Source organism: Anomaloglossus baeobatrachus, chromosome 12, assembly GCF_048569485.1.
Source record: "Anomaloglossus baeobatrachus isolate aAnoBae1 chromosome 12, aAnoBae1.hap1, whole genome shotgun sequence".
Classification (NCBI taxonomy): domain Eukaryota; kingdom Metazoa; phylum Chordata; class Amphibia; order Anura; family Aromobatidae; genus Anomaloglossus; species Anomaloglossus baeobatrachus.
In genome coordinates this window covers 34,379,270-34,406,176 of record NC_134364.1, presented here as the reverse complement: position 1 = coordinate 34,406,176, position 26,907 = coordinate 34,379,270, and the positions used below count along the sequence as shown (strand labels likewise).

Genomic DNA, 26,907 nt, shown 5'->3' with positions numbered 1-26,907 from the left:
CCTGGTCTTTACGTGTTTGTTGAGAAGTTTCAGGTCTAGGACAGGACGGAAAGACCCGTCCTTCTTTGGGACCACAAACAAGTTGGAGTAAAAACCGTGGCCCTGTTGATGCTGTGTGTGTCTGACCTCCTTCGCACAAAGCAAAAAACTGAGGAGCCCGTGGGAGCACGGGGGGTGTATAGGCAGAAGGGGAGGGGCCTAACACTTTTAAGTGTAGTACTTTGTGCGGCCTCCGGAGGCATAGCCTATACACCCAATTGTCTGGGTCTCCCAATAGAGCGAAAAAGAAATACAAATATGGTTTTATTATACAATGAGTTTGAGTTAAAATAGTGTTTATTGGATGAGATTCTGATTTTCTACAATAAGGTGCAGAATTTTAGTCTCGCTGTCATTGTTGGTAACATAACCAATCATAAACCCCCCAAAAAACAAACAAACTAATAATATAACAATACCTAACAAGTATGCAAAACTCAGAATAAAAACTAAAGTATCTGCAAATGGATTTCACTAAAAATCTTCTACTACAATAAACTTTGCAGCTTCTATGCAGTATTTACAAAGTACAGACTACACACAACCCTGTGGTCTGATCTTCCCCGATATTTTTCCCCTACCACTTGATAAACTACATTTAGTACATTATATGTAGTGGGGACATGCAGGATAACACAGCGGAGGGTTTATTTGCTTTATGGAGATATATAGATCTGCACAGGAGCCAGGACCAGCGTCACCACCCGGCACATCTAGGCAAGTGTCGGGGCCCTGGACAAACGGGGGGCCCACTCGCTGTTGGGGATACCATCAGCGCTGCTTGCGTGACAGTGTCCCCAGCCCTTGTCAGGCCCCTCCCCCATGCGCTGCACTCTCTCTGCACTATGTAGTGATTGCACATCGTCCTGACTGCTCCTGGCTTATGAATAGTAATGAGCCAGGAGCAGAGACCAGCGACATTACCTGACACCTGCAGTCAGCACTCATCTACTGCATCACTAGGACATCGCTCAGCAGTAAGTAAACTGCGCTCATCACACAGCGCGGGGAGGGGGGAGGTAGAAGAGACAGCACAAGCGAGAGACCACACAGGGGGAAAAGTGAGAGCATGGGGGAGAGACCGTACAGGGGGAGAAGAGAGAGCACAGGGAGACAGACCGAACAGGGGGAGAAGAGAGAGCACAGGGGGAGAGACCGCATGGGGGGGGGAGAAAAAGCACAGGGGAGACAACGCACAGAGGGAGAAAAGAGAGCACAGAGGAGAGGGAGAGCACACGGAGGAAACATCACACTTGGGGATAAGAAAGCAGAGAGCAGAGAGGAGAGAAAGCACACAGAGGAGACAGGGGGAGAAGAAAGCACAGGGGAGAGGGGGAGAGAGCGCATAAGGAGAGAAGAGTGCACAGGGGGAAGGAACCGCGCATGAGGGGGATTATAGTTACAGGGATCGTATTAGACATTATATATATATACGTGTATATATATATATATATATATACAGTTAGGTCCAGAAATATTTGGACAGTGACACAATTTTCGCGAGTTGGGCTCTGCATGCCACCACATTGAATTTGAAATGAAACCTCTACAACAGAATTCAAGTGCAGATTGTAACGTTTAATTTGAAGGTTTGAACAAAAATATCTGATAGAAATTGTAGGAATTGTACACATTTCTTTACAAACACTCCACATTTTAGGAGGTCAAAAGTAATTGGACAAATAAACCAAACCCAAACCAAATATTTTTATTTTCAATATTTTGTTGCGAATCCTTTGGAGGCAATCACTGCCTTAAGTCTGGAACCCATGGACATCACCAAACACTGGGTTTCCTCCTTCTTAATGCTTTGCCAGGCCTTTACAGCCGCAGCCTTCAGGTCTTGCTTGTTTGTGGGTCTTTCCGTCTTAAGTCTGGATTTGAGCAAGTGAAATGCATGCTCAATTGGGTTAAGATCTGGTGATTGACTTGGCCATTGCAGAATGTTCCACTTTTTTGCACTCATGAACTCCTGGGTAGCTTTGGCTGTATGCTTGGGGTCATTGTCCATCTGTACTATGAAGCGCCGTCCGATCAACTTTGCGGCATTTGGCTGAATCTGGGCTGAAAGTATATCCCGGTTCACTTCAGAATTCATCCGGCCACTCTTGTCTGCTGTTATGTCATCAATAAACACAAGTGACCCAGTGCCATTGAAAGCCATGCATGCCCATGCCATCACGTTGCCTCCACCATGTTTTACAGAGGATGTGGTGTGCCTTGGATCATGTGCCGTTCCCTTTCTTCTCCAAACTTTTTTCTTCCCATCATTCTGGTACAGGTTGATCTTGGTCTCATCTGTCCATAGAATACTTTTCCAGAACTGAGCTGGCTTCATGAGGTGTTTTTCAGCAAATTTAACTCTGGCCTGTCTATTTTTGGAATTGATGAATGGTTTGCATCTAGATGTGAACCCTTTGTATTTACTTTCATGGAGTCTTCTCTTTACTGTTGACTTAGAGACAGATACACCTACTTCACTGAGAGTGTTCTGGACTTCAGTTGATGTTGTGAATGGGTTTTTCTTCACCAATAGAAAGTATGCGGCGATCATCCACCACTGTTGTCATCCGTGGACGCCCAGGCCTTTTTGAGTTCCCAAGCTCACCAGTCAATTCCTTTTTTCTCAGAATGTACCCGACTGTTGATTTTGCTACTCCAAGCATGTCTGCTATCTCTCTGATGGATTTTTTCTTTTTTTCAGCCTCAGGATGTTCTGCTTCACCTCAATTGAGAGTTCCTTAGGCCGCATGTTGTCTGGTCACAGCAACAGCTTCCAAATGCAAAACCACACACCTGTAATCAACCCCAGACCATTTAACTACTTCATTGATTACAGGTTAACGAGGGAGACGCCTTCAGAGTTAATTGCAGCCCTTAGAGTCCCTTGTCCAATTACTTTTGGTCCCTTTAAAAAGAGGAGGCTATGCATTACAGAGCTATGATTCCTAAACCCTTTCTCCGATTTGGATGTGAAAACTCTCATATTGCAGCTGGGAGTGTGCACTTTCAGCCCATATTATATATATAATTGTATTTCTGAACATGTTTTTGTAAACAGCTAAAATAACAAAACTTGTGTCACTGTCCAAATATTTCTGGACCTAACTGTATATATATATATATATATATACATACATATATACATATATATATATATATATATATATATATACACACACACACACATACACACACACACACACACACATATACACACACACACACACACACACATATACACACACACACACACATATATAAACAGCCAACAACCTCTATAGTATAATTATGAATCGTGTTATGTGTTAAGGGAGCCCACTTAGACTGTTGCACCCAGGACCCACGAAATCCTGGAGCCAGCCCTAGAATCATAGAGTTGGGAGGGATCTCAAGGGCCATCGGGTCCAACCCCCTGCGAGTGGAGGTTTTCCTAAATCATCCCAGCTATGTTTATCCAGTTTCCGCTTGAAGATTTCCATTAATAGAGAGCTCACCACCTCCTGTGGTCGCCTGTTCCACTCTCTGACTGCCCTCACTACCTCCTGTGGTCGCCTGTTCCACTCTCTGACTGCCCTCACCACCTCCTGTGGTCGCCTGTTCCACTCTCTGACTGCCCTCACCACCTCCTGTGGTCGCCTGTTCCACTCTCTGACTGCCCTCACCACCTCCTGTGGTCGCCTGTTCCACTCTCTGACTGCCCTCACCACCTCCTGTGGTCGCCTGTTCCACTCTCTGACTGCCCTCACCACATCCTGTGGTCGCCTGTTCCACTCTCTGACTGCCCTCACCACCTCCTGTGGTCGCCTGTTCCACTCTCTGACTGCCCTCACTACCTCTCGTGGTTGCCTGTTCCACTCCCTGACTGCCCTCACTGTCAGAACGTATTTCCTACTGTCTAATCTGAATCTCCTTCCTTAAAGTTTCCTCCGATTACTTCTTGTATTTCCTTGTGCTAATGAGAATACAGTAGTTCCTTCTGCACTGTGACTACCTTAGGCCTCTTTCACACGTTCGTGAAAAACCACGCACGTTTTTCACAAACGTGTCAGAGATGCGTTTTGCCCTCCGTGACCCGTGTTTATGGGCTACGTGTGTTCTCTGTGTGTTATCCGTGATAACATACGGGGAACGGGAACTTTCTACTCACCTGTCCCTGGCTTCGCTGTCCATGGTGCTGATCTTCGGTCTCCGGTCCTGCAGACTTCCTGCTGCTGCCGCTTCCGGCCGCAGTGAAGTGAATATTCAATGAGCATAATGAGTGGCCGGCAGCAAGTGACAGCAGCGGCAGAGACAGCGGGGCTGGAGAAGGTGAGTAAAGTTTGTTTTTTTCTTCTCACAGACACATGTGTTTTCTCCGGTGCGTGTCACACGGAACATATCCGTGTGGTCCGTTTGCATTAAGTGTGTCACGTTTGCTTTCCGTGTGACACCCGTGATGCCAGAGAGAAAACGGACATGTCGGCGTGAGAAACACACGTAAGTACAGAACAGACACACGTTCCGTTCAAAAATACTTACGCGTGTCCAAAATCATAGGAAGACATAGGTCTACGTGTGTATGTGTCTCCGGTACGTGAGAAAACTGCCAAACACATACCGGAGGGACGTACGTGTGAAAGAGGCCTTACAGGTATTTGTAGACCGCTATTAAGTCTCCTCTCAGCTTTTTATTTTTCAAACTAAACATGCCTAGTTCTTTTAGCCGGGCTTCATATGACATGGTTTGCAGACCTCTTACCATCTTGGTTGTTCTTCTCTGGACTTGCTCCAATATATCGGTCTTTCTTGAATTGAGGAGCCCAGAACTGTACACAGTATTCCAGGTGGGGTCTGACCAGGGCAGAGTATAGGGGAATAATGACCCTTCTTGATCTAGATTCAATGCTTGTCTTTATACATCCCAGAATTTTGTTGGCCTTTTTAGCTGCAGCTCCGCACTGTTGGCTCATATTGAATCTGGGATCTACTATTATGCCCAAGTCTTTTTCCCCGGTGCTATCACCTAGTACTATTCCTCCCATATTATATATGCTTTTTACATTTCTTTTAACCAGATGTAGGACTTTGCATTTGCCCCTGTTAAAGGGAACCTGTCACCACTTTTTTTGGCTATAAGCTGCGGCCACCACCACCGGGCTCTTATATACAACATTCTAACATGCTGTATATAAGAGCCCAGGCCGGGGGTATAACATAATAAACACTTTATAATACCTACCTAACGGTCGCACGGTGGACCTTATAGGCGTCTGTTGTCCAGTGCCGGCGCCGCCTCTTTTGGCCATCTTTGTGCTCTTTTTTCTCTAGCCGCGGAGCATGACGGGTCCAACGTCATACACACTTGCCGGCATTCACGTCCTGAGCAGGGCAGATCAAAGTATTGTAGTGCGCCTGCGCAGGACCGGCGAGAGTGTATGATGTAGCCGCGTCATGTACCCAGGCTTCAGAAAGAGGACAAAGATGGCATAAAGAGGCGGCGCCAGCACCGGACCACGGAGACGCCCATAAGGCCCACCGTGTGACCGTTGGGTAAGTATTATAAAGTGTTTTTTATGCTATACTCCCGGCCCGGGCTCTTATATACAGCATGTTAGAATGCTGTATATAAGAGCCCGGTGGTGGCCGCAGCTTATAGGCTGATAAAGTGGTGACTGGTTCCCTTTAAACACCATTCTGTTCTCCTCGGCCCATTGTTCGAGTGTATCTAGATCCTTTTCAATCCGCTCTCTTTCCTCTCTAGTGTTGGCTACTCCTCCTATTTTAGTATCATCTGTGGATTTTATAAATTCCCCAGTAATTCCATTATCCAGATCATTTATAAAGCTATTAAACAGCCCTGGCTCCAGGACAGAGCCTTGCGGCCCCGCTTTTGACTTTCCTCCAGGTTGATGTGTATCCATTTAGTATCACTCGTGGTGCACGATCATTAAGCCAGTTGTGAATCCATCTAAGAGATATTTTTGATCATTTTTTCAAGGAGGATGTCATGTGATACTTTATCGAATGACGTACTGAAGTCCAGGTATATACTATATCCACAGCATTCCCCTGGTCCAACCATTCAGTGACTTTGTTGTAGAAGGAAGACCGGTTGGTCTGATAAGATTTATTGGTCATAAAGCCATGCTGGCTCTGCCTTCCCATCCAAGTATCTTAGTAAATGTTGTTTGACAATTTGCTCAAATATTTATCCTGCAATAGAGGTCAGGCTTAGGCTATGTTCACACAGGGCTTTTTTGGTAAGTTTTTGCTGCATTTTTTAGCTGCAGATTTTCCTTGGTTTTATACAAATCCATGCTAATAAAAAGCTGATTTTTTTACAGTCCCAGCAAAGTCCATGAGATTTCTGAAATCTCATGCACACACATACATCAGGTTTTTTTCCTGACTGTTTTGTCAAATACCTGCATTTTTGGTCAGGTTTTTAAAGAATGAGCATGTCACTTCTTTGCTGCAGATTTGCTGCGTTTTTTCATTGATACAACCCATTTTGTAGAAAAAAAGCAGCAAATCTGCACCAAATCTGCAGCAAAAACGCCATTAAAAATGCATGAAAAACGCACCAAAAACGCAGATGACTCAAAGGAGATTTCCTGCCACAAGATCAGGTTTTGGTTAGGAAAAATACTTGCCAAAAATGCCCTGTGTGAACATAGCCTTACTGGCCTGTAATTCCCTGGATCTTCCTTTTCCCCCTTTTTGTAGATAGGAAGCACATTTGCCCCTTTCTAATCTAGAGGGACCTCACCTGTTTCCCATGACTTATGACTTATTATGGCAAACGTACTATTATTTCCTCCGCTATCTCTTTCAGGACTCTAGGGTGTAAATCATCTGGACCTGGTTTCCTTTTACTTGGCTAAGTGTGCTAATATCAATTATTTGTTTATTGTCAACTTGGACTCCTCCTGACCGTCATTTCTATCATGATTATTGTTGATGCTTGCATTAAGGCCGCTTTACCCGCTACGCCACGCTAATGCAATGTCGTTGGGGTCACGGAATTGGTGATGCACATCCGGCCGCATTAGCGATGTTGTTGCATGTGACACCTATGAGTGATTTTGCATCGTCGGAAAAACGTGCAAAATAGCTCATCGGTGACATGGGGGTCCCTTCTCGAATATCGTTGCTGCTTAATGCTTAAGGCACAATGTAGTTCATCGTTCCTGCGGCAGCACACATCACTACGTGTGACACCGCTGGAACGAGGAACCTCACCATACCTGCGTCCCGTCCGCAATGCAGAAGGAAGGAGGTGGGCGGGATGTTCGGCCCGCTCATCTCCGCCCCTCCGCTTTGATTGGGCGGCCGCTTAGTGACGTCGCTGTGACGCTGCACGGACAGCCCCCCTTAGAAAGAAGGCGGTTCGCCGGTCACAGCGACGTCGCTAGTCAGGTAAGTCCGTGTGACAAGTCCGGGCGATGTTGTGCGACACGGGCAGCAATTTGCCCGTGTCGCACAACCGATGTGGGCGGGTACCCACGCTAGCGATATCGGTCACGATATCGCAGTGTGTAAAGCGGCCTTTCGTTTTCTGGGAGAAGACAGATACAAAATACGACAGGAGCTGTAGAATACTTTTTAACCAACAAGATTCACAAACTTGCTTCATATTGTTTAACGGGAATCTGTCATGTTCCCAAAAGCTATTAACCTTCCGATATCGGATTAATCTGCAGGTTAATAGAGGTACAATGTTTAGAATGCTGTTAACCTACAGATGAATCCTATATCTGCAGGTTAATAGTATTTAGGGACGTGACAGGTTCCCTTTAATGCAAATGTGTCTGAACAGTAAAAGATGCGGAGAGCAATGATTTAGTGACTTGACTTGTGCTTATCTATTTTGTATTTTCTTTCAAAAATGTTGACACAACATCGCATGTATCCAAGGCACGATGTTCTGGAAGATGGATTTTTCATGTATCTTTATAGCACGGTACTACAATATCATTTTGTATTGTTCATCATGTATTTTTATAACACGGTACTACAATATCATTTTGTATTGTTCATCATGTATTTTTATAGCACGGTACTACAATATCATTTTGTATTGTTCATCATGTATTTTTTGTACATTGGAAAATTTAATGTAGCAGGATACCTTGTTTTTTTTGGCTTTCATCTGAATTTTTCCTAAAAGTATTATCAGAGCTGGCATTGGCTTCTCCTTTATAGCAGATAGCAAGCAGTCTATGGCAGCGCTGTTTTGATGGAGGAAAGACTGGACCAGGGCTTGCTGCACTGGAGAAGAACCTGGAGATAACAATCATTAGAAGGCATTAGAACATTTCAAGGGGTATTCCAATCTCCAAGATCCTATCCCAAAATGCAACTCTAATTAGAAATGTAGTCTAGTTCTCCTGATTAGCTATGCCTCTTACCTCATGTGCAGGGCATTACAGTAGCTTAGGTATCCATGGTTATAACCACTAGCAACTAACTGTCACTATATGAGTGCTCGTAGCCATGGATTATTGGTCGTAATGAGAGGTTGTAACCTAAGCTGCCATGCCCTGGAGTGACGAAAATAAGTGACAACCTGGTCTTCACTAGGGCCACGAATGGAGAGGATAGGTTGGGCCGCAGGTAGTCACCAGGTGCCACTCTCAGGGCAGTCCCAGAGCCTGCAGCAGCTGACTGACAAGTCAAGGCAGGAGTACGAGGCACAGAGGGCACAGACTGAGATATAGTAAGGCAATCCGAGGTCAGGGCAGGCCGCACAGTTTCAGATTATAAACTGGGAATAGGAGCGGAAAGGTCAGACGGGATAAACTGAAAACAAGCTGGGTTAATAACGTGAGAGGCACAAATTGACAAAGCATTGGAAAGTGAACTGACAAGATCTAAGATCACACAGAGTGTGCAGGGAAAAATAGACTAATATAGCATCTGCTGGCAGGAGATAGGTCAAGAAAGCAGACCTCTGCTGGATACAGTGGATATAAAGTCCACTATATCCTCTAGAGACTGGTTGTGCCTCCCTGTAGCCAGGTGGATGCTTGGAGTGTAAGAAGACATGCCACTAGGGGGAGCAGAGCTGTGAACGCAATGAATAGGAAGGATGGCGCTGAGAAGGTGTACAAGAACACGGGAGTGACAATATATTACTTGGTATATACCAGTTTTATAAAATCATGTTTTGCTTCCGCTGTAAAAAAAATAAGGCTAAGGTGGCCATAATGATCAGATGGCAACCGGCTTTGTCCAAACATTCAACGGGCAGCCATCTCATCCGATACATCCATGCAAGGGCGGACTGGCCCACCAGGAGGTCGGGAGAACCCCCGGTGGGCCCCTGCTATTGATGGCCACGCCCTCTATTCCCCGCCCCCCTACCCCCCCTGGGCCCTTATGGATGTGTGTGAGAGGCCCCCCCCCGGCCGGTAATTTCACTAATCATATCGGCACATTGCTGATATGATTAGTGACAATCCCATTTCCTCTGGAGCGGCAAGCAGGGAGAGCGATCTCCCCACTCTCCCTGCTGTCACTGTCAGTGCCGCGCGGCTCTGACTCATCTGCGCAGCGACACTGCAGGAGGAAGCAGTCTCAGAGTGATGACTGCTTCCTTCCTGTGCAGGTGCTGGCAGCTGCGCGCTGCGGAGAACGGACCCGGCGTCACCCCACTGGCTGCAGCAGCACGTGAGTATAGAAGGCGGGGGCCCCGGGGGAGGGTGCGGGGGCCCGGGGAGCGAGAAGGGGCCCCGGGGGGGGGCGTGGTGCGGGGTACCGGAGAGCAAGCAGGGGCCCCGGAGGGTGGGTGCGGGGGCCCGGGGAGCGAGCAGGGGCCCCGGGGGGGGGGGTGCGGGGGCCTGGAGAGCGAGCAGGGGCCCCGGGGTGGGAGTGCAGGGGCCCAGGGGAAGGGTGTACGGGAGCCCCGGAGGGGGGGTGCGGGGTCCCGGGGAGTGAGCAGGGGCCCCTCATACTCACCTGTCTGCAGCCTCCCGGTGCCATGTCCGCTCCCGGTACCGCGGCTCCGGCTGTGTGCAGACGGCCGGGACACCTCCAATAGCTGGAGGACCTGGCGCTGATCACCTGATGCGGTCACTTGACGGAATCAGCTGACAGTGATAGTGACAGCGGTGACGCCGGCTTTTTACTACCCGGACGGCTAAACTATTAGCTGATGCCGTCAGGAGACTTTATCAGCTGATTACCGCCGGGTCCTACATTGATCGGTCTGACAGGAGTCTGCACAGAAGTGTGTGGGGTTTTTTTCTTTTTTTTTTTGCATTGATGCATCTGCTGATTGTATAAACGGCCTTTATACAATCAGCTGCTGTGTCATGGAATTCACATCCTTGATCCTGACACATCATCTGATCGCTCTGCCTTCCAGCAAACGATCAGATGATATTGGATCTGGATTGGACGGCGCGGGACCCTGACCCAGGATTACTGCGGAGGGGGGTTCTTTATTTCAATAAAGATGGAGTCACTAATTGTGTTGTGTTTTATTTCTAATAAAAATATTTTTCTGTGTGTTGTGTTTTTTTTTTATCTTTACTAGAAATTCATGGTGGCCATGTCTAATATTGGCATGACACCATGAATTTCAGGCTTAGGGCCAGCTGATAATATACAGCTAGCTCTAACCCCATTATTACGCAGCGAGCCACCCGACATCAGGGCAGCTGGAAGAGTTGGATACAGCGCCAGAAGATGGCACTTCTAAGAAAGCGCCATTTTCTGGGGTGGCTGCGGACTGCAATTCGCAGAGGGGGTGCCCAGAAAGCTTGGGCACCCTGCACTGCGGATTCCAATCCCCAGCTGCCTAGTTGTACCTGGCTGGACTCAAAAATATGGCGAAGCCCACGTCATTTTTTTTTTAATTATTTAATGAAATTCATGAAATAAAAAAAAAGGGCTTCCCTATATTTTTGGTTCACAGTTGGGTACAAATAGGCAGCTAGGGGTTGGGTGCAGCCCATAGCTGCCTCCTGCTGTACCTGGCTAGAATACAAAAATATGGCGAAGCCCACGTCATTTTTTTGGAGGGAAAAAAACTCCTGCATACAGTCCTGGATGGAGCATGCTGAGCCTTGTAGTTCTGCAGCTGTCTGCTCTCCTGCATACACTAGTGGAGAATGAAGAACATATTGAAGAAGGAAATTACATCAGATCTTTTTTTTCAACAATCTTTAATGGCATTGTTCACTGATAAAAAACGCATAAAAAAGCAGTGAGCAAAAACGCAGCCAAAAACGTAAAAACGCATCGCGTTTTTACCGCGGGTGCATTTTTGTGCGTTTTTCTGCGGCCAAAAACGCACAAAAAACACTTAGTGCGCACATACCATTAGTGTGCAGAGAGCTGCGGAGGAGGACGGAGGACAGAGGAGAGGCCACCGGTGCTTGGAGCAGATAAGCGCTCAGTGACCCGAAGATGCAGAGAGAGGGGCCACATAAGATGGCAGCTATATGTGGCTATATGGGGAGAGGGGCCACATTAAGATGGAAGCTATATGTGGCTATATGGGGAGAGGCCACATAAGATGGGAGCTATATGTGGCTATATGGGGAGAGGCCATATAAGATGGGAGCTATATGTGGCTATATGGGGAGAGGGGCCACAATAAGATGGCAGCTATATGTGGCTATATGGGGAGAGGGGCCACATTAAGATGGCAGCTATATGTGGCTATATGGGGAGAGGAGCCGCATTAAGATGACAGCTATATGGGGAGAGGGGCCACATAAGATAGGAGCTATATGGGAAAAGGAGCACATGGGATGTGATCTGCTGGGGAAAGAGGCCATAATGGGATGGGACCTGCTGGGGATAGAGGCCATAATGGGATGGGATCTGCAGGGGAAAGAGGCCATAATGGGATGGGATCTGCAGGGTAAAGAGGCCATAATGGGAAGGGATCTGCAAGGGAAAGAGGCCATAATGGGATGAGATCTGCAGGTGAAAAGAGGCCATAATGGGATGGGATCTGCAGGGGAAAGAGGCCATAATGGGATGGGATCTGTATGGGGAAGGTCGTCCATTCCAATTTTAGCAGGGCTCCTTTAGTAATAATTTTTAAAAACTGTAGAAAAATCATTAATACAATAAGACTGACAGTGACTGGAACAACTGATGCTGGACAGGAGAGGAAGGGGAAGGAGATTTTACTTTAAATTACTTGTATTTTTTGGTTGAGGAAATTGCGTGAAAATGGGTGTGGCTAACAGAATGGGTGTGGTTACAAAATGGGTGTGGTTTTCAAATGGGTGGGGTTTACAGATAACCTGTTAAAAATTTGAATCCCACCCCTGCTATATATAGTACGGTAACTGCATGGTGCTGGTGGGCCCCAAGATTGATTTTTCCTGGTGGGCCCCAGGTACTCCACTCCGCCGCTGCATCCACGGAAAGGAGCACTCTCTCCGTCAAGCACTCCTGGAGCGCTATGGAAAAGCCGCCGACTTGACACGTCAGCCATGGTCTTATCTCAAGGAGAACAATGTGATCAGCAGTCTGAAATCAGACATGTCCAATCGACTTCTCTTCCACACATCAGTCAATTGGCGTCTTCATACACATTAGACTGTTGGTCCAACCCTTCGATATTAGGGGCCTTAAACCTGAAGATATTGTTAGCATGTTCTGTAGAGGATGTTGTCTAGATAACATCTATTTACTTAAAAACTAGACACCTCTCAGACCTTTAAGACATAATAATTATCCATGAAATGTAATGAGGTTTATACCTAGTTTATACATTGTTTAATTAATACTGGTGTGTAACATTCTTTGGTTTGGGCATGTACAATAACTCCACGGCTGAGGGCCAGAATTTTGACATAAATACTGCTCCCTATCTTGGGTAAGACGCTCACTTGGGTAAAACACTTATCACTTTGGTCAACGTGCATGTATTTCTTTTATCACTTATCTATATATACCTCTTTATAGTTGCTTTTAATTGTAAGTTTAATTCTAAATAAATTTTCCTTTTATTATTATTATAGCACCATTTATTTCCATGGCGCTTTACATGTGAAGGGGTATACATAGACAAGTACAATAATCATGAACATTTCAAGGCACAGACTGGTACAGAAGGAAAGAGGAACCTGCCCGCGAGGGCTCACAGTCTACAGGGGATGGGGTGAGGGTACAAGAGGAGAGAGGACCCTGCCCACGAGGGCTCACAGTCTACAGGGGATGGGGTGAGGGTACAAGAGAAGAGAGGACTCTGCCCGCGAGGGCTCACAGTCTACAGGGGATGGGGTGAGGGTACAAGAGGAGAGAGGACCCTGCCCGCGAGGGCTCACAGTCTACAGGGGATGGGGTGAGGGTACAAGAGGAGAGAGGACCCTGCCCGCGAGGGCTCACAGTCTACAGGGGATGGGGTGAGGGTACAAGAGGAGAGAGGACCCTGCCTGCGAGGGCTCACAGTCTACAGGGGATGGGTGAGGGTACAAGAGGAGGGAGGACCCTGCCTGCGAGGGCTCACAGTCTACAGGGGATGGGTGAGGGTACTGGAGGAGGGAGGACCCTGCCTGCGAGGGCTCAATCTACAGGGGATTGGTGAGGGTACAGGAGGAGGGAGGACCCTGCCTGCGAGGGCTCAATCTACAGGGGATTGGTGAGGGTATAGGAGGAGGGAGGACTCTGCCTGCGAAGGCTCACAATCTACAGGGAAGGGTAAGGATACAGCAGGTGAGGGGAGAGCGGGTCGTACGACGCTATGGTGGACAGAGGGTTACTGCAGGTTGTAGGCTTGTCTGAATAGGTGGGTCTTCAGGTGAGTCTGATATGTTGAAGTAGAGAGTTCCAGAGCATGGGGGAGGCACGGGAGAAATCTTGTATGCGGTTGTGGGAAGAGGAAATAAGTGGGGAGTAGAGAAGGAGATCTTGTGAGGATCGGAGGCTGCATACAGATAAGTACCGGGAGACTAGGTCACAGATGTATGAAGGAGACAGGTTGTTGATGGGTTTGTAGGTCATGGCTAGTGTTTTGAAACAAAGTCTTTGGGCAATGGGAAGCCAGTAAAGATATTGGTAGAGAGGAGAGGCTGGGGAATTAGCCAGGCAGCATAGTTTAGGATAGATTAGAGGGGAGTAAGAGTGTTAGAAGGGAGGCCATAGAGCAGGAGGTTACAGTAGTCCAGGTGGGAGAGAATGAGGGCACGACTAGTGTTTTTGCAGATTCTTGGGCAAGGAATGTACGGATTTCTGAAATATTTTTGAGTTGGAGTCAGCAGACGGGTTTGAATATGTGGCTTTAAGAAAAAGATAGACTTTGCTACTAGTACAGCTTTTTGTATAAATAGTTATGGACATAATGACACCTTCAGATCCGCTTACTTACAAAGGATTGGGCATGCTAAAACACAGCCTGCCCAATCCTTGTGCCACATAGCAGACATTTGGCGTTTCTTGGACTGCTCCATATGCCTTAGATTATTGGCAGACCATACAGACGTTGGTTGAAAATGATCTACTGTGCCATGACACTGTTCTTCTATGACCCCTGTGAACTAGCCCTGTTCTTATACAATTTCTTTTTAAGAGCACATAACCCAAAACTATGTTTTGCCTCTTTCTGTCAATTATAGTTAAAAGCATATTATATTTTTTTTAGCCATGAGTTGTACTCAAGTGCTGCAGGTCGGCTGAGGATGGCCGCTCTGTAGTTACTTTTCTATATACTTTCATCCCATTAATTCCATTAGTGTTGTGACATCTCATTTATAAAGAGTGGTTGGACATTATAATCTTATACAAAGGTAGCATACGTTGCACCATTGTATAAAAAGTTCACCACTGTGATCCAACAAAGAGGATCAATTGGGGTCACACATCATCCGTCAGCTCTAATTGTATCGCCCGGCATGAGCGGTGTCGTAACACAAGAAAAGTGCGGCACAATCATTACGCTGATAAATTAGATAGCAGGATGCAGTGGATACAAACACAGCGAGCGCACGCCTTACAGATTCATGTCTTTAAGGAGTTGCTGACTATATAATGACTCAGCTAAACCAAATACAGCCCCGTGTCTCTTCAGCTTAATTATAGTTTATTCTCTAAACTGTGCTCATCTGAAGGGCTGACATAAATGACGCCAAATGTGCCAATCACATTCTTTGTGGGAGATACTATTTAGCAGACATTGTTTATTAGAAGTCAATTGTAAAATGCCAGGCAAGCACGCTGGCTCCATTCTTAATTTTAGATGGAAATTTGCAGATAAAGCACAGTCCATAACAACGGAGCCTAATTTGACCTTAATTTAAAAATCCGCCCACTGTCACTTAATGAATTAATAACTCTGGAACGCATCATCGGATCCGTGATTCTACTTTACATTGGCACTATTTTTTATAATTTTTTATAATTTTTGTTTTGGGGGAGAAGTTAGAAGGGTTAAAAGTTTATTAGCAATTTCTCATTTTTCAAACTAAATTTACAAAACCGACCGGTTCCTGATAGTTGCTGCTGGGTGCCGGAAGCAGATTTTGGTGGGCGCACAGTGCATGCTCCCACCATTTTTTACCGGGAAGAAGAGGAGGGGGCAGGGGAAAGAGTTTTATGGGATTAAGGTAAAGGGGGACCTGGAGACACCATTTCTCTGTCATCTGACATGTTAGAGCATGACAAATGAGAGAGATAAGATTTTTATAGGCAATGTCACTTTTTTTTTTCAACATGATTGGGAACCAAAAAAAAAAAACGGCCTGGATTGTGTTCTCCAAGGTTTCTGCTACCCTCGGTGGCTTGGATCATGTTCTCCAGGGTCTCTGCTACCCTCGGTGGGTTGGATCATGTTTGCCAAGGTCTCTGCTACCCTCGGTGGGTTGGATCGTGTTCCCCAGGGTCTCTGCTACCCTCGGTGGGATGGATCGTGTTCTCCAGGGTGTCTGCTACCCTTGGTGGGATGGATCGTGTTCTCCAGGGTGTCTGCTACCCTCGGTGGGTTGGATCGTGTTCTCCAGGGTGTCTGCTACCCTCGGTGGGTTGGATCGTGTTCTCCAGGGTCTCTGCTACCCTCAGTGGTTTGGATCGTGTTCTCCAGGGTCTCTGCTACCATCGGTGGGTTGGATCGTGTTCTCCAGGGTCTCTGCTACCCTCAGTGGTTTGAATCGTGTTCTCCAGGGTGTCTGCTACCCTCGGTGGGTTGGATCGTGTTCTCCAGGGTCTTTGATACCCTTGGTGGGTTGAACCATATTCTCCAGGGTTTCTGCTAACCTCGGTGGTTGGATCGTGTTCTCCAGGGTCTTTGCTAACCTCGGTGGGTTGGATCGTGTTCTCTAGGGTCTTTGCTATCCTCGGTGGGTTGGATCGTGTTCTCCAGGGTGTCTGCTAACCTCGGTGGGTTGGATCATGTTCTCCAGGGTCTTTGCTACCCTCAGTGGGTTGGATCGTGTTCGCTAGGGTCTCTGCTAACCTCGGTGGGTTGGATCGTGTTCTTCAGGGTCTATGCTGCCCTCGGTGTGTTGAATCGTGTTCTCTAGGGTCTCTGCTACCCTTGTTGGGTTGGATCATGTTCTCCAGGGTCTCTACTACTCTTGGTAGCTGAAACACAGGATATTTTCCAATTCAGGTGGGGCGCTATACATTTATTCTGTACCGCCATTCTAAATGACAGTAAGGAATAAAGTACCCTTAAAACACTTCGTTTTAAAACCGTATTGGAGGTCATAGCAATTGTCTCATAAACAAAGTTCAATTTAATCAATAAATCTTGAAATAAAAATAAGTTCCACAATTGAATGTGTTAAAAAAAAAAATGTTCCTGTGCTGATATAATCTTATAAATGAGTCCCTGCTATGTACTGTGTAATGGCTGTACAGGAACATGGTCTGATCATACCATATCTCCTGGGCCGGGGAGGAAGCAAAACAGTATATGGACATTATAGCACAGATTCATAGCTGCATGTTGTGAGGTAAACATTTACTGCCTGTTTTTGTTAAATGTTTTACCTCACAGAAAGCAGTATCTGCAATCCTATGCTGTCCTGTCTATATACTCTTTTGCTTCCTCCTTGGCGCAGGAGATGTGGTATGATCAGACCATATCCCTGTACGGTCAGACACAGCCATTACACAGTACCTAGTAGGTGCACATTTATATGATTATCTCACAATTCGCACAGGAACTTTTTTTTTTAAGAAATCCAATTTTGGAACTTCTTTATATTCCAAGATCTATTGATTACAATGCACTTTGTTCATGGGAAAACCTCTTTAGAAGAAAACCCCTTCTCAACCCCTATATTTGCTCCTGGTAAAATAACAACCATTATACTTATCTCTGATGCCGATGCCATTCCAGCAGGGTCAGCACTTGCTCTCCCGGGGCTCACGTGAGGTTGTTACGTTACAAGAGCCCTGTTGTGCCCAATCGGCACCGGCTTCTCTTCCCGCCTTAGAATGTAAATGTAATGAAACACAGATAACTGTATTTGGTCTTATAAAAAAAAAATTGTATCTGCTGCTTCATAAAAACAAAAGTACATTCCGGGTGACAGATGAGAAAAAAAATGTTTTTTTCTGGATGAAACTTGGACAATTTTTTTTTATATAGTCATGTGAACTTAGCCCAAGTGTGAAAAATATTCGTAGAAAGTGAATCGGTCAGCAGGTTTTTTTTTCTGTGTAATCTGAATCTGATGGGAGTCTATGGACATGGATTGCTATTTAGCCCTCCGTTGTAGTTGCATTTGTAACAGATCCGTTATTTCCTTAACGGATCCGTTACAAATGGACGATAAATAGCAATACTTTAACAGGTCTGTTGTCCATAGACTCCACATGTTAAAAACGGATGCAGCCGACATACTTTATTTAACAACGAACAAAAAAGTTGTATTTGCACAACTTTTTTATTTTGCAAACGGATCTCTAATTGATTTGTGATAATGGATCACTACAGGACATGGGAAGACAAAAAGACTGACGGCACTCCGAAAACTGCAGTGTGAACAGGTGCATAACTGAACATGACATAAAATTGCAAAAAAAGAGACAGCTTGAATTCTGAAATGCCAAAGCATGAAAACCATGAATGTAAGGCAGGCTTTACACGTTGCGACATATATCGTTACCTATCGTCGGGGTCACGTCGTTAGTGACGCACATCCGGCGCCGGTAGCGACATCGCAGCGTGTAAACCCTAGGAGCGACAATCACAGATCGCAAAAACGTCAAAAATCGTTGATCGGTGACACGTCGCTCCTTTCCATAATATCGTTACTGCTGCCGGTCCGATGTTGTTTGTCGTTCCTGCAGCACCACACATCGTTGTATGTGACACCGCAGGAACGACAAACATTTCCTTACCTGCGTCCACCGGCAATGCAGGAATGGAAGGAAGGAGGTGGGCGGGATGTTATGTCCCGCTAATCTCCGCCCCTCCGCTTCTATTGGCCAGACGCTTAGTGACATCGCTGTGACGTCTCGGTGACGCCGAACGCACTTCCCCCTTGAGGGAGGGATTGTTCGGCAGTCATCGCAACGTCACCGACCAGGAATGTGCGTGTGAAGCTGCCGTAGCGATAATGTTCGCTACGGCAGCGCTCACACAATATTGCATGTACGACGGGAGCGGGTACTATCACGCTCGACATCGCTAGCCGATGCTAGCGATGTAGCAACGAGTAAAGCCCACCTAAGAATATAGATATGCGTTATTGCTATAGGAAATCTAAAAAAATTGAGACACTTAGTATACAAAAATGGCCATTTTTTATGCTAAATACTGTATCTTAATTTCTTTTTTTAGATTACCTTTAGCAGTATTGCATGTCTATATTCTTACATACATGGTTTTCATGCTTTGGCATTTCAGAGTGCAACTGTCTCCTTTTTTTGTCGTTTTACAGGACATGTGAACCCAGCCTAAATTAGAGGGACTGTCAAGGGAACTGAAATGAATTTGCTAGCAGCTAAAAACATGAACTGTTTATTCACCTGTTCTAGGTCCTCCTCCTAAATTACTGGTCAGTGTCGGTCTTTGTTTACTTAGTGGCAATAATGACATCACGTACAATCACCAGACTGCTGCAGCCAATCATTGGGCTCAGTGGAGATGCTTTCCTATACGGACAGTAAATATAAAAGTACGTCATCGCAGCAGGGAAGTGAAGGAGACCAGTGGGGACCACCAGAGCAGAGGCGCTGGTTAAAACAGGAGAGTTCTGCTTTGGTTTTAGCACATTTTCTCCTAAATACTTCAGTTCCTGTATAAACTCTAGAAACATTGGCTCTGGAAATGTCCCTCACTGACGATATTATTATTAATCATTAGAAAGAAGCACGTAAATGCACAATACAGTCACACAGTGACATAATGAGGACTGTAACAATCCAATGCCATCTGATACATTATGGCGTGTGGAATGATTAGAAAGACTAGTGGAGCAGTAACCTGTCCCTAGGGATTATTTCACACTGCATGAAGTATATTTGATGGTGTCACCGCAAAACATGCCCTATAATCACATCTGACTCGCCCCTCATTATAAGCATTAGCTTTTGTTCACTGATGTATATATAGTACAGTTAAGGGGGTGTTACACGCAGCAATGAAAGCACCCACCCCCGTCGTTTGTGCACCACGGGCAAATCGCTGCCCATGGCGCACAATATTGTTAGGAGCCGTCACACATACTTACCTGCCTAGTGACGTCGCTGTGGCCGGTGAACCGCCTCCTTTCTAAGGGGGCGGTTCGTGCGGCGTCACAGCGGCATCACTAAGCGGCCGCCCAATAGAAGCGGAGGGGCGGAGATGAGCGGGACGTAACGTAACATCCCGCCCACCTCCTTCCTTCCTCATTGCCGGCGGCCGCAGGTAAGCTGTAGTTCGTCTTTCCCGAGGTGTCACACGTAGCGATGTGTGCTGCCTCGGGAACGACAAACAACCTGCGTCCTCAACAATCAATGATTTTATGAAAATGAACGACGAGTCAACGATGGATGATTTGGTGAGTATTTTCCATCGTTAATGGACGTTCGTTGGTGTCCCTAACGCTGCCGGATTTGCGTCATAGAATCCGTGACCCCGGCGATATATCGTTAGATACGTCGTTGCGTGTAACGGGGCCTTTAGGGTCAGTCCGACCAATACACGTCCTACTGATAAAATATAACTCAGTCAGCACCAAGTTAAGAAAAAAAAAGAGAATTTTGTTACTTACCGTAAATTCTTTTTCTTATAGTTCCGACATGGGAGACCCAGACCATGGGTGTATAGCTTCTGCCTCCGGAGGACACACAAAGTACTACACTCAAACGTGTAGCTCCTCCCTCCTAGCATATACACCCCCTGGTAGCCAGTCCTAGCCAGTTTAGTGCAAAAGCTGAAGGAGGACATCCACCCACAAGTAGAGACAGAGCAAAACCCGGAACAACCGGAACCTCTGTCTACAACAACAGCCCGTGATAACACACGGAACAAGAAACCTGCCAACAGGCAACAGGGAGGGTGCTGGGTCTCCCATGTTGGAACTATAAGAAAAAGAATTTACGGTAAGTAACAAAATTCTCTTTTTCTTCATCGTTCCTTATGGGAGACCCAGACCATGGGACGTTCTAAAGCAGTCCATGGGTGGGAATAAATAGAAAAACTGAGAAGTAGGCGAAACCTAACTTCACAAATGGGCGACAGCCGCCTAAAGGATGCGTCTGCCCAAGCTCGCATCTGCCGAAGCAAGAGCATGCACTTGGTAGTGCTTCGAAAAGGTATGCAGACTAGTCCAAGTGGCAGTCTGACAGACCTGCTGAGCCGTAGCCTGGGCCTGAAAGCCTAAGAGGCACCGACAGCCCTGGTCAAGTGTGCCTTGATCCCCGGCGGGAGAGGCACTTGAGTACCCTGGTAGGTATCGGAAATGGCCGACCTAAACCAACGAGCCAGGGTCGGCTTAAAAGCCAAAAGGCCCTTACGCTGACCAGCAGTCAGCACAAAAAAGAGGTGCACCGCCTAAGAACAGCGGTGCGAGACACATAGATCCGGAGCGCCCGCACCAGATCCAGAGTATGCAACGCCCTTTCAAAGGGATGAACAGGAGCCGGACAAAAGGAAGGCAGGGAAAATGCCCCGGTTAAGGTGGAAGCAACCACCTTAGGGAGAAAGTCCGGAGTCGGACGGAGAACCACCTTGTCTTGATGAAGGGAGGACTCCGAAGAGAGTGCAGCCAAAACAGAGACTCTCTTGAGGGAAGTTATGGCCACTAGAAAGACCACCTTCTGTGAAAGACTAAACTAAGAAACCTCCCTAAGAGGCTCAAAGGGGGGTTTCCGGAAGCCGTGAGGACCGAATCAAGGTCCCAGGGCTCCAAGGGCCGCCGGTAAGGCGGAATGATGTGAGATACGCCCTGCATGAAGGAGCGCACCTGGGCCAGCCGGGCGATACGCCGCTGGCACAACACTGATAGAGCCGAGACCTGTCCCTTAAGGGAATTGAGGGATAGTCCTAGCTGCAGACCGGACTGTAGAAGGGACAGGAGGGTCGGCAAGGCCAAAAGGCCAAAGGATACTTCCGAGCTCGAGTCAGAGTGGAGATGACTTCAGGAGGGATACCAGAAGTCGACAAGATCCATGACTCAAACGCCACGCCGTCAATCTGAGAGCCGCAGGTTCTGGGGGAAGAACGGACCTCGTGAGAGAAGGTCTGGACAGTCCGGGAGATGCTATGGCACCTCTACGGACAGACGGAGCAGGTCAGGGTACCAAACTTGCCTGGGTCAGTCTGGAGTAATGAGAATGACCCGACGGCCCTCCTTTCTGATCTTGCGCAGGACTCTGGGCAAGAACTAGAGGGTGAAACACGTTAGACAGACGAAGCTGGGACCAAACTTGAACTAGTGCGTCTGCCGCAAAAACCTGAGGATCGTGGAGCCACGGTTTGACGGCTGAGACCATCAGCCTCCCAGTTTTCCACGTCTGGGATGTGGGCTGTGGATATGGTGGACTAGAAGTCCTCCGTCCACTGAAGAATGCGATGAACCTCCAACATTGCCAGGCGGCTGAGTGTCCCGCCCTGGAGGTTGATGTAGGCAAACGCTGTAGCGTTGTCTGACTGGACTCGAATGTGCCTGGCCGCCAACAGATGGTGAAAGGCTTAGAGAGCTAGAAACACAGCTCTGATTTCCAGCACATTGATCCAGAGGGCTGATTCGGACAGAGTCCAAGTGCCCTGCGCTCCATGGTGGAGATATACTGCTCCCCAGCCGGATAGACTAGCATCTTGGTGAGGATCACCCGGGACGGAGCCAGGAAGTAGCGTCCCTGAGACAGAGGGGACGAAGCCACCACTGAAACGAGCCCCTGGTCTGTGGCGAAGCCACCGCCCCGTGGAAGGAGGAAGTCCGCTTGTTCCAACAGCGGAAAATATCCAGCCGCAGAGGACGCAGATGGAACTGGACAAAGGAATCGCTTCCATTGACACCACCATCTGATCCAGCACCTGTATTAGGTGCCTGATGGAACGACGTCGACCGCCAGCGGAGGGACTGCTGTTTGACTAAGGGCAGCTTCACAAGTGCCGACAGAGTCCCGAATTGCGTCCCTGAGTATGTAAACTTCTGGGTCGAAGTCAGAGTGGACTTGGACAGAATGACAAACCACCCGAATTGGTTAGAGTGGCGAGAGTGAGCGAGGCACTCCGCTAACAGTCTGCACTGGATGAAGCCCAGACCAGAAGGCTGTCCAGGACAAAAGGATCACTGCCAACCCCTAGAGGTGCAGGACCGCAATCACAGCTGCCCCGACCTTGAGAATACTCGAGGGGCCGTGGCTAACCCTAAGGGAAGAGCCACGAATTGGACCACTCTGATTGCAAAACGTAGCCAACGCTGGTGTGAAACTGCGATTGGCACATGCAGATAGGCATCTCTGATGTCGATGGAGGCTAGGGAATCTCCTTGGGTCATTGATTGATCGCAGAGACTCTATGCGAAACTGCCGCACCTGAACATGCTTGAGAAGCTTGAGATCCAGGTCGGAAGGCACCGCCCTCCTCGGGTACTAGGAATAGATTTAAGCAGAAATCTCAGAACCGTTCCCAGTCGGGAACCGGTACAATCACTCCAGTGGCCTGCAAGAATGCCACAGCCTGTGAGAAGGCGGCGGCCTTGGAGCAGGGGGGAGTTGACAGAAAAAATCTGTTTGGCGGGCTGGATAGAGTTCTATCCTGTAGCCTTGGGAGATGGTATCTCGCACCCACTGATCGGAGACGTGTTAAAACCATACGTCGCCAAAGTGGGAGAGCCTGCCACCGACCAAGGACGTTGCTGGCGTGGCTAGATAGCCAGGAGGAGGCTGACTTAGTGGCAGCATCTCCTGCGGTCTTCTCGTGCGCCATTTGGGTTTACGATCCTTGGCTGAGTCAGTGGACGAGGCCGAGGGCTTAGCGAACGATCAGATGGAGGAACAAAAAGAACGAAACCTCGACTGATTCCTGCCCTGGACAGGTTTCCTGGTTTAGGTTTGTGGCATGGAAGAAACTCTTCCCGCCAAGAGCTTCCTTAATAATTTCATCCAGTTGTTCCCGAATAGTCTGGTCCCAGCACAAGGGAGCCCAGCAAGGAACTTCTTTAGAAGCATCCACCTTCCGCTTCCGAAGCCACCGGAGCCTGCGGATAGCGAGGAAATTAGCCGAGGCCACCGCAGTGCGGTGAGAGTCTCCAGCATGGCGGACATGGCATAGGATGAAAAGACTGAAGTCTGGAAGTTAAGGCAACCATTTCGGGCAAAGGGTCCCTGTGAGGGAATGCATCTCCTCAAGAGAAAGCAGAGATGGCTTTGAAAGCCGCACTGCTGCAAAAGCTGGGGAGAACGAGGCCCCTGCCGCCTCCATACAGATTTGGCCAGAAGGACAACCTGGCGGACAGCAAAACCGTAAGTGAGGAGCCATCAGCCACTGATACAACGTCCGGGCTGAGAGTCTAAACACCAGAGGGACCACCTTTGGTGAATGAGCCCACTCCTTGACCACCTCTGGTGGAAGGGGAAAACTGTCATCAGAACCATGCTTTGGGAAGCGTTTGCCAGAGCAGACCCTGGGCTTGGTCACAGTGGCCTGAAAACTGGAGCGGTTAAGGAACACACTCCTTGTTCTCTTAGGCAAGGTAAACTGGTGCCTTTTTGCCAGAGAGGGTTGCTCCTCTGATACTGGCGGATTGAGGTCCAGTACAGAATTAATGTACAGTGGCAACCTTAGAGAGGTGCCGTCAGCCACTGATACAACTATCAGGGCTGAAATACTAGACACCGGAGGGACCAACCTTGGTGAATAAGCCCACTCCTTGACCACCTCTGGTGGAAGGGGGAAACAGTCATCAGAACCACGCTTTGGGAGCGTCTGTCAGGACAGGCTCTGGGCTTGTCACAGTGGGCTGAAAACTGGAGTGGTTAAGGAACACACTCCTTGTTCTCTTAAGGTATACTGATGCCTTTCTGCCAGAGGGGGATACTCCCCTGATACAGGCGGATTGAGGTCCAGTACAAATATAATGGACGCAATCAAATCATTAGCATCTGCATCACCTTCGGACCGATCAATGGTACATTAAGTAGCGTCCGAGCCCCCAGTAAAGACATCCTCCTCGTCCAGCGAGTCAGCTCGTGAATCAGAGCTGCGGGACGGGGAAGGACAGGGGACCCTGCGTCTCCATTTTAGGAGGACGGGGTCTGAGATGAAGAGTCCTCTGAGAGCTTTGCTGAGCGAGCCGTAGCAGCCGAAGCGCCCTAAGAAGGGGGCTAATGCATGCTCAGCACCACCGGAGCAGCTGGAGGGGCCACTGACGAGCCTCCAGGCTGAGGGACCACTGTGTTTATGTGCTCAGTACAGGCAGTACGAGTCTACATGCAGTGCGTACTAAGAACAGCCTTGCAGCCTTGCTCTGATGTGAGACATGCTGCAGAAGTGGGGGCTCTGTGAGGGAATGCATCTCCAGAATGACCCCCAGCAGAGTATATAAACAGAGAATATAAGCAGCTGCACAACTGGAGGTTGTGGCTTGCCAGACCGTTTAACATACATTTCTGTGCCCTCCAGTCCCCCAGCCCAGGCCCCCATTTGTCACAATGTGGTATCTCTGTGCCTATGCACACATTGAGAACGCTGAGAAAATGGCGACCGGAGCGAGGAGAGGGGGCGGGGCCTACTCTGAGAGCGGGCAAATGAGGTATACAGGGGAGGGAATCTGTCCTCAGTGAGGAGTGTCCGCTCCCTGTGCTGAACAGCCGCTGGGCGGAGCCGCACTGTCCCTCTGCATGACTGACATGCAGAGGGAGTGAAACCGAAACTAGGCCTCAGGCGAAGCCGGGGCCTAGATTTAAACATGCGGCCAGCGTGCAGGCACCATCGGCGCGGTTCTCCAGTGAAAACTGCAGAACTGGCCGGAAATGTTACCACAGTTACATAACACACTCCCCCCAATAAATAAAGTACAAGGGGCCCCTGGAACGACCACTTTCTGTGGTAAAAACGTCTCAATACTTAGCTTTTGAGACGCAGGTGCCAGGTCCCTGGGGGGGGGGTTAAACGCTCCGTCCGGCAGGATCCTGAACAGGGCTGCGGATGGAGACCGGTCTCCTGCAAAGCAGTGAGAACCGAGATGGCTCCCACTTCAAGCCAGAGCCCCAGGGGATGGTGAAGGAGCGCGGCATGTGAAGGCTCCAGCCTTGTAAAGTCAACCTTAACAGCACCGCCGACACAGTGGGGTGAGAAGGGACATACGGGAGTCCAGATTGGACCCGCTTTTCTTCCAAATCTTTGAAATCCAAAAAATCAAAAATCAAAAATCAGAGAATGCATTGTGTGTGTGACCTCCTGAACACAAAGCATTGAAACAGGCTAGGACTGGCTACCAGGGGGTGTATATGCTAAGAGGGAGAAGCTACACGTTTGAGTGTAGTACTTTGTGTGTCCTCCGGAGGCAGAAGCTATACACCCATGGTCTGGGTCTCCCATAAGGAACGATGAAGAAATTGCATGTTCTTAGTGAAACGGGAATTCAGTAGCTCGTTGTGTATCTGAAGTGTCACGATTCACGATGACGCTGGGATACCAAGGAAACGGGGCCCCTAATCTGTCCCTCAAACTAGGGGGCGTTATGTTATCCCTAATCTCAGGGATACTCCTAATGGTGGAGATGCTTGAGTCTCCTTCCTGGCCATGCTCCTGACCAGTCCTGATCTGATTCCCCCTTCCCCCAGGCAGGGCCGCCACCAGGGGGGACAAACAGGACTCTAGTCCGGGGCCCCAACAGAAGGGGGGCCCCTTCACGCTTCATTTATTAGCTTGTGTGAGGTGTGGAGGCGGAGCAGGGATGGAGGTGGAGCTGGGGTGGTCTCAAGGGGGCCCCAAAATTATGCCAGTCAGGGGCCCTGAAATTCCTAGAGCAGCCGTGCCCCAGGGAGGGACAGGACAGGAGTGTAATGAAAGTCACAGGTACAGACAGACAAGGGAAAAAACAAAACTCTGTCACACAGCATGCACACACAAAGGTAAAGACATTAAGAGATTCAGGAGGAAACGCAAGAGAAGGAAGGAAGCTACAAAACAACAAGGGTAAACTTCCTCAACAAGCAAATAGCACAATTTTCGCCAAAGAATTTGGGACACCATACCTCACAGACCAACATAGAAAATATAGCTGGCAGGGGTAGAAGATTTCATCCAGCTTAAAAAGAAGGGGAGCAAATGTGATTGGCCTCCCCACCACATGTGATCAAAGGAACCTAACAAGCAGTCTAGCACAGATTAACTCTTGCTATCCTGCCTATGAATCAGTACACAGCAGGTCAATGACCAGGCCTGCCTGTGTTGATCCCAGAAACCTGAGAAACCATCGGGTGGAGTGTCAGAATCTGCAATGTGAACAGAACCAGACTGTCATGGGTGACAGACAG

At 48.1% G+C, this 26,907-nt stretch overlaps 1 protein-coding gene across 1 annotated transcript in view; it reads right to left on the bottom strand.

Annotated features, from left to right (window-relative positions):
* The window catches only part of LOC142258517 (uncharacterized), a 163,936-nt gene that overhangs the window by 92,913 nt on the left and 44,116 nt on the right, over window positions 1–26,907 (bottom strand). Inside the window, exon 11 of the mRNA XM_075331139.1 lies at window positions 8,153–8,304. Coding sequence (XP_075187254.1) covers window positions 8,153–8,304 — 152 coding nt within the window. The remainder of the gene's footprint in view (window positions 1–8,152; window positions 8,305–26,907) is intronic.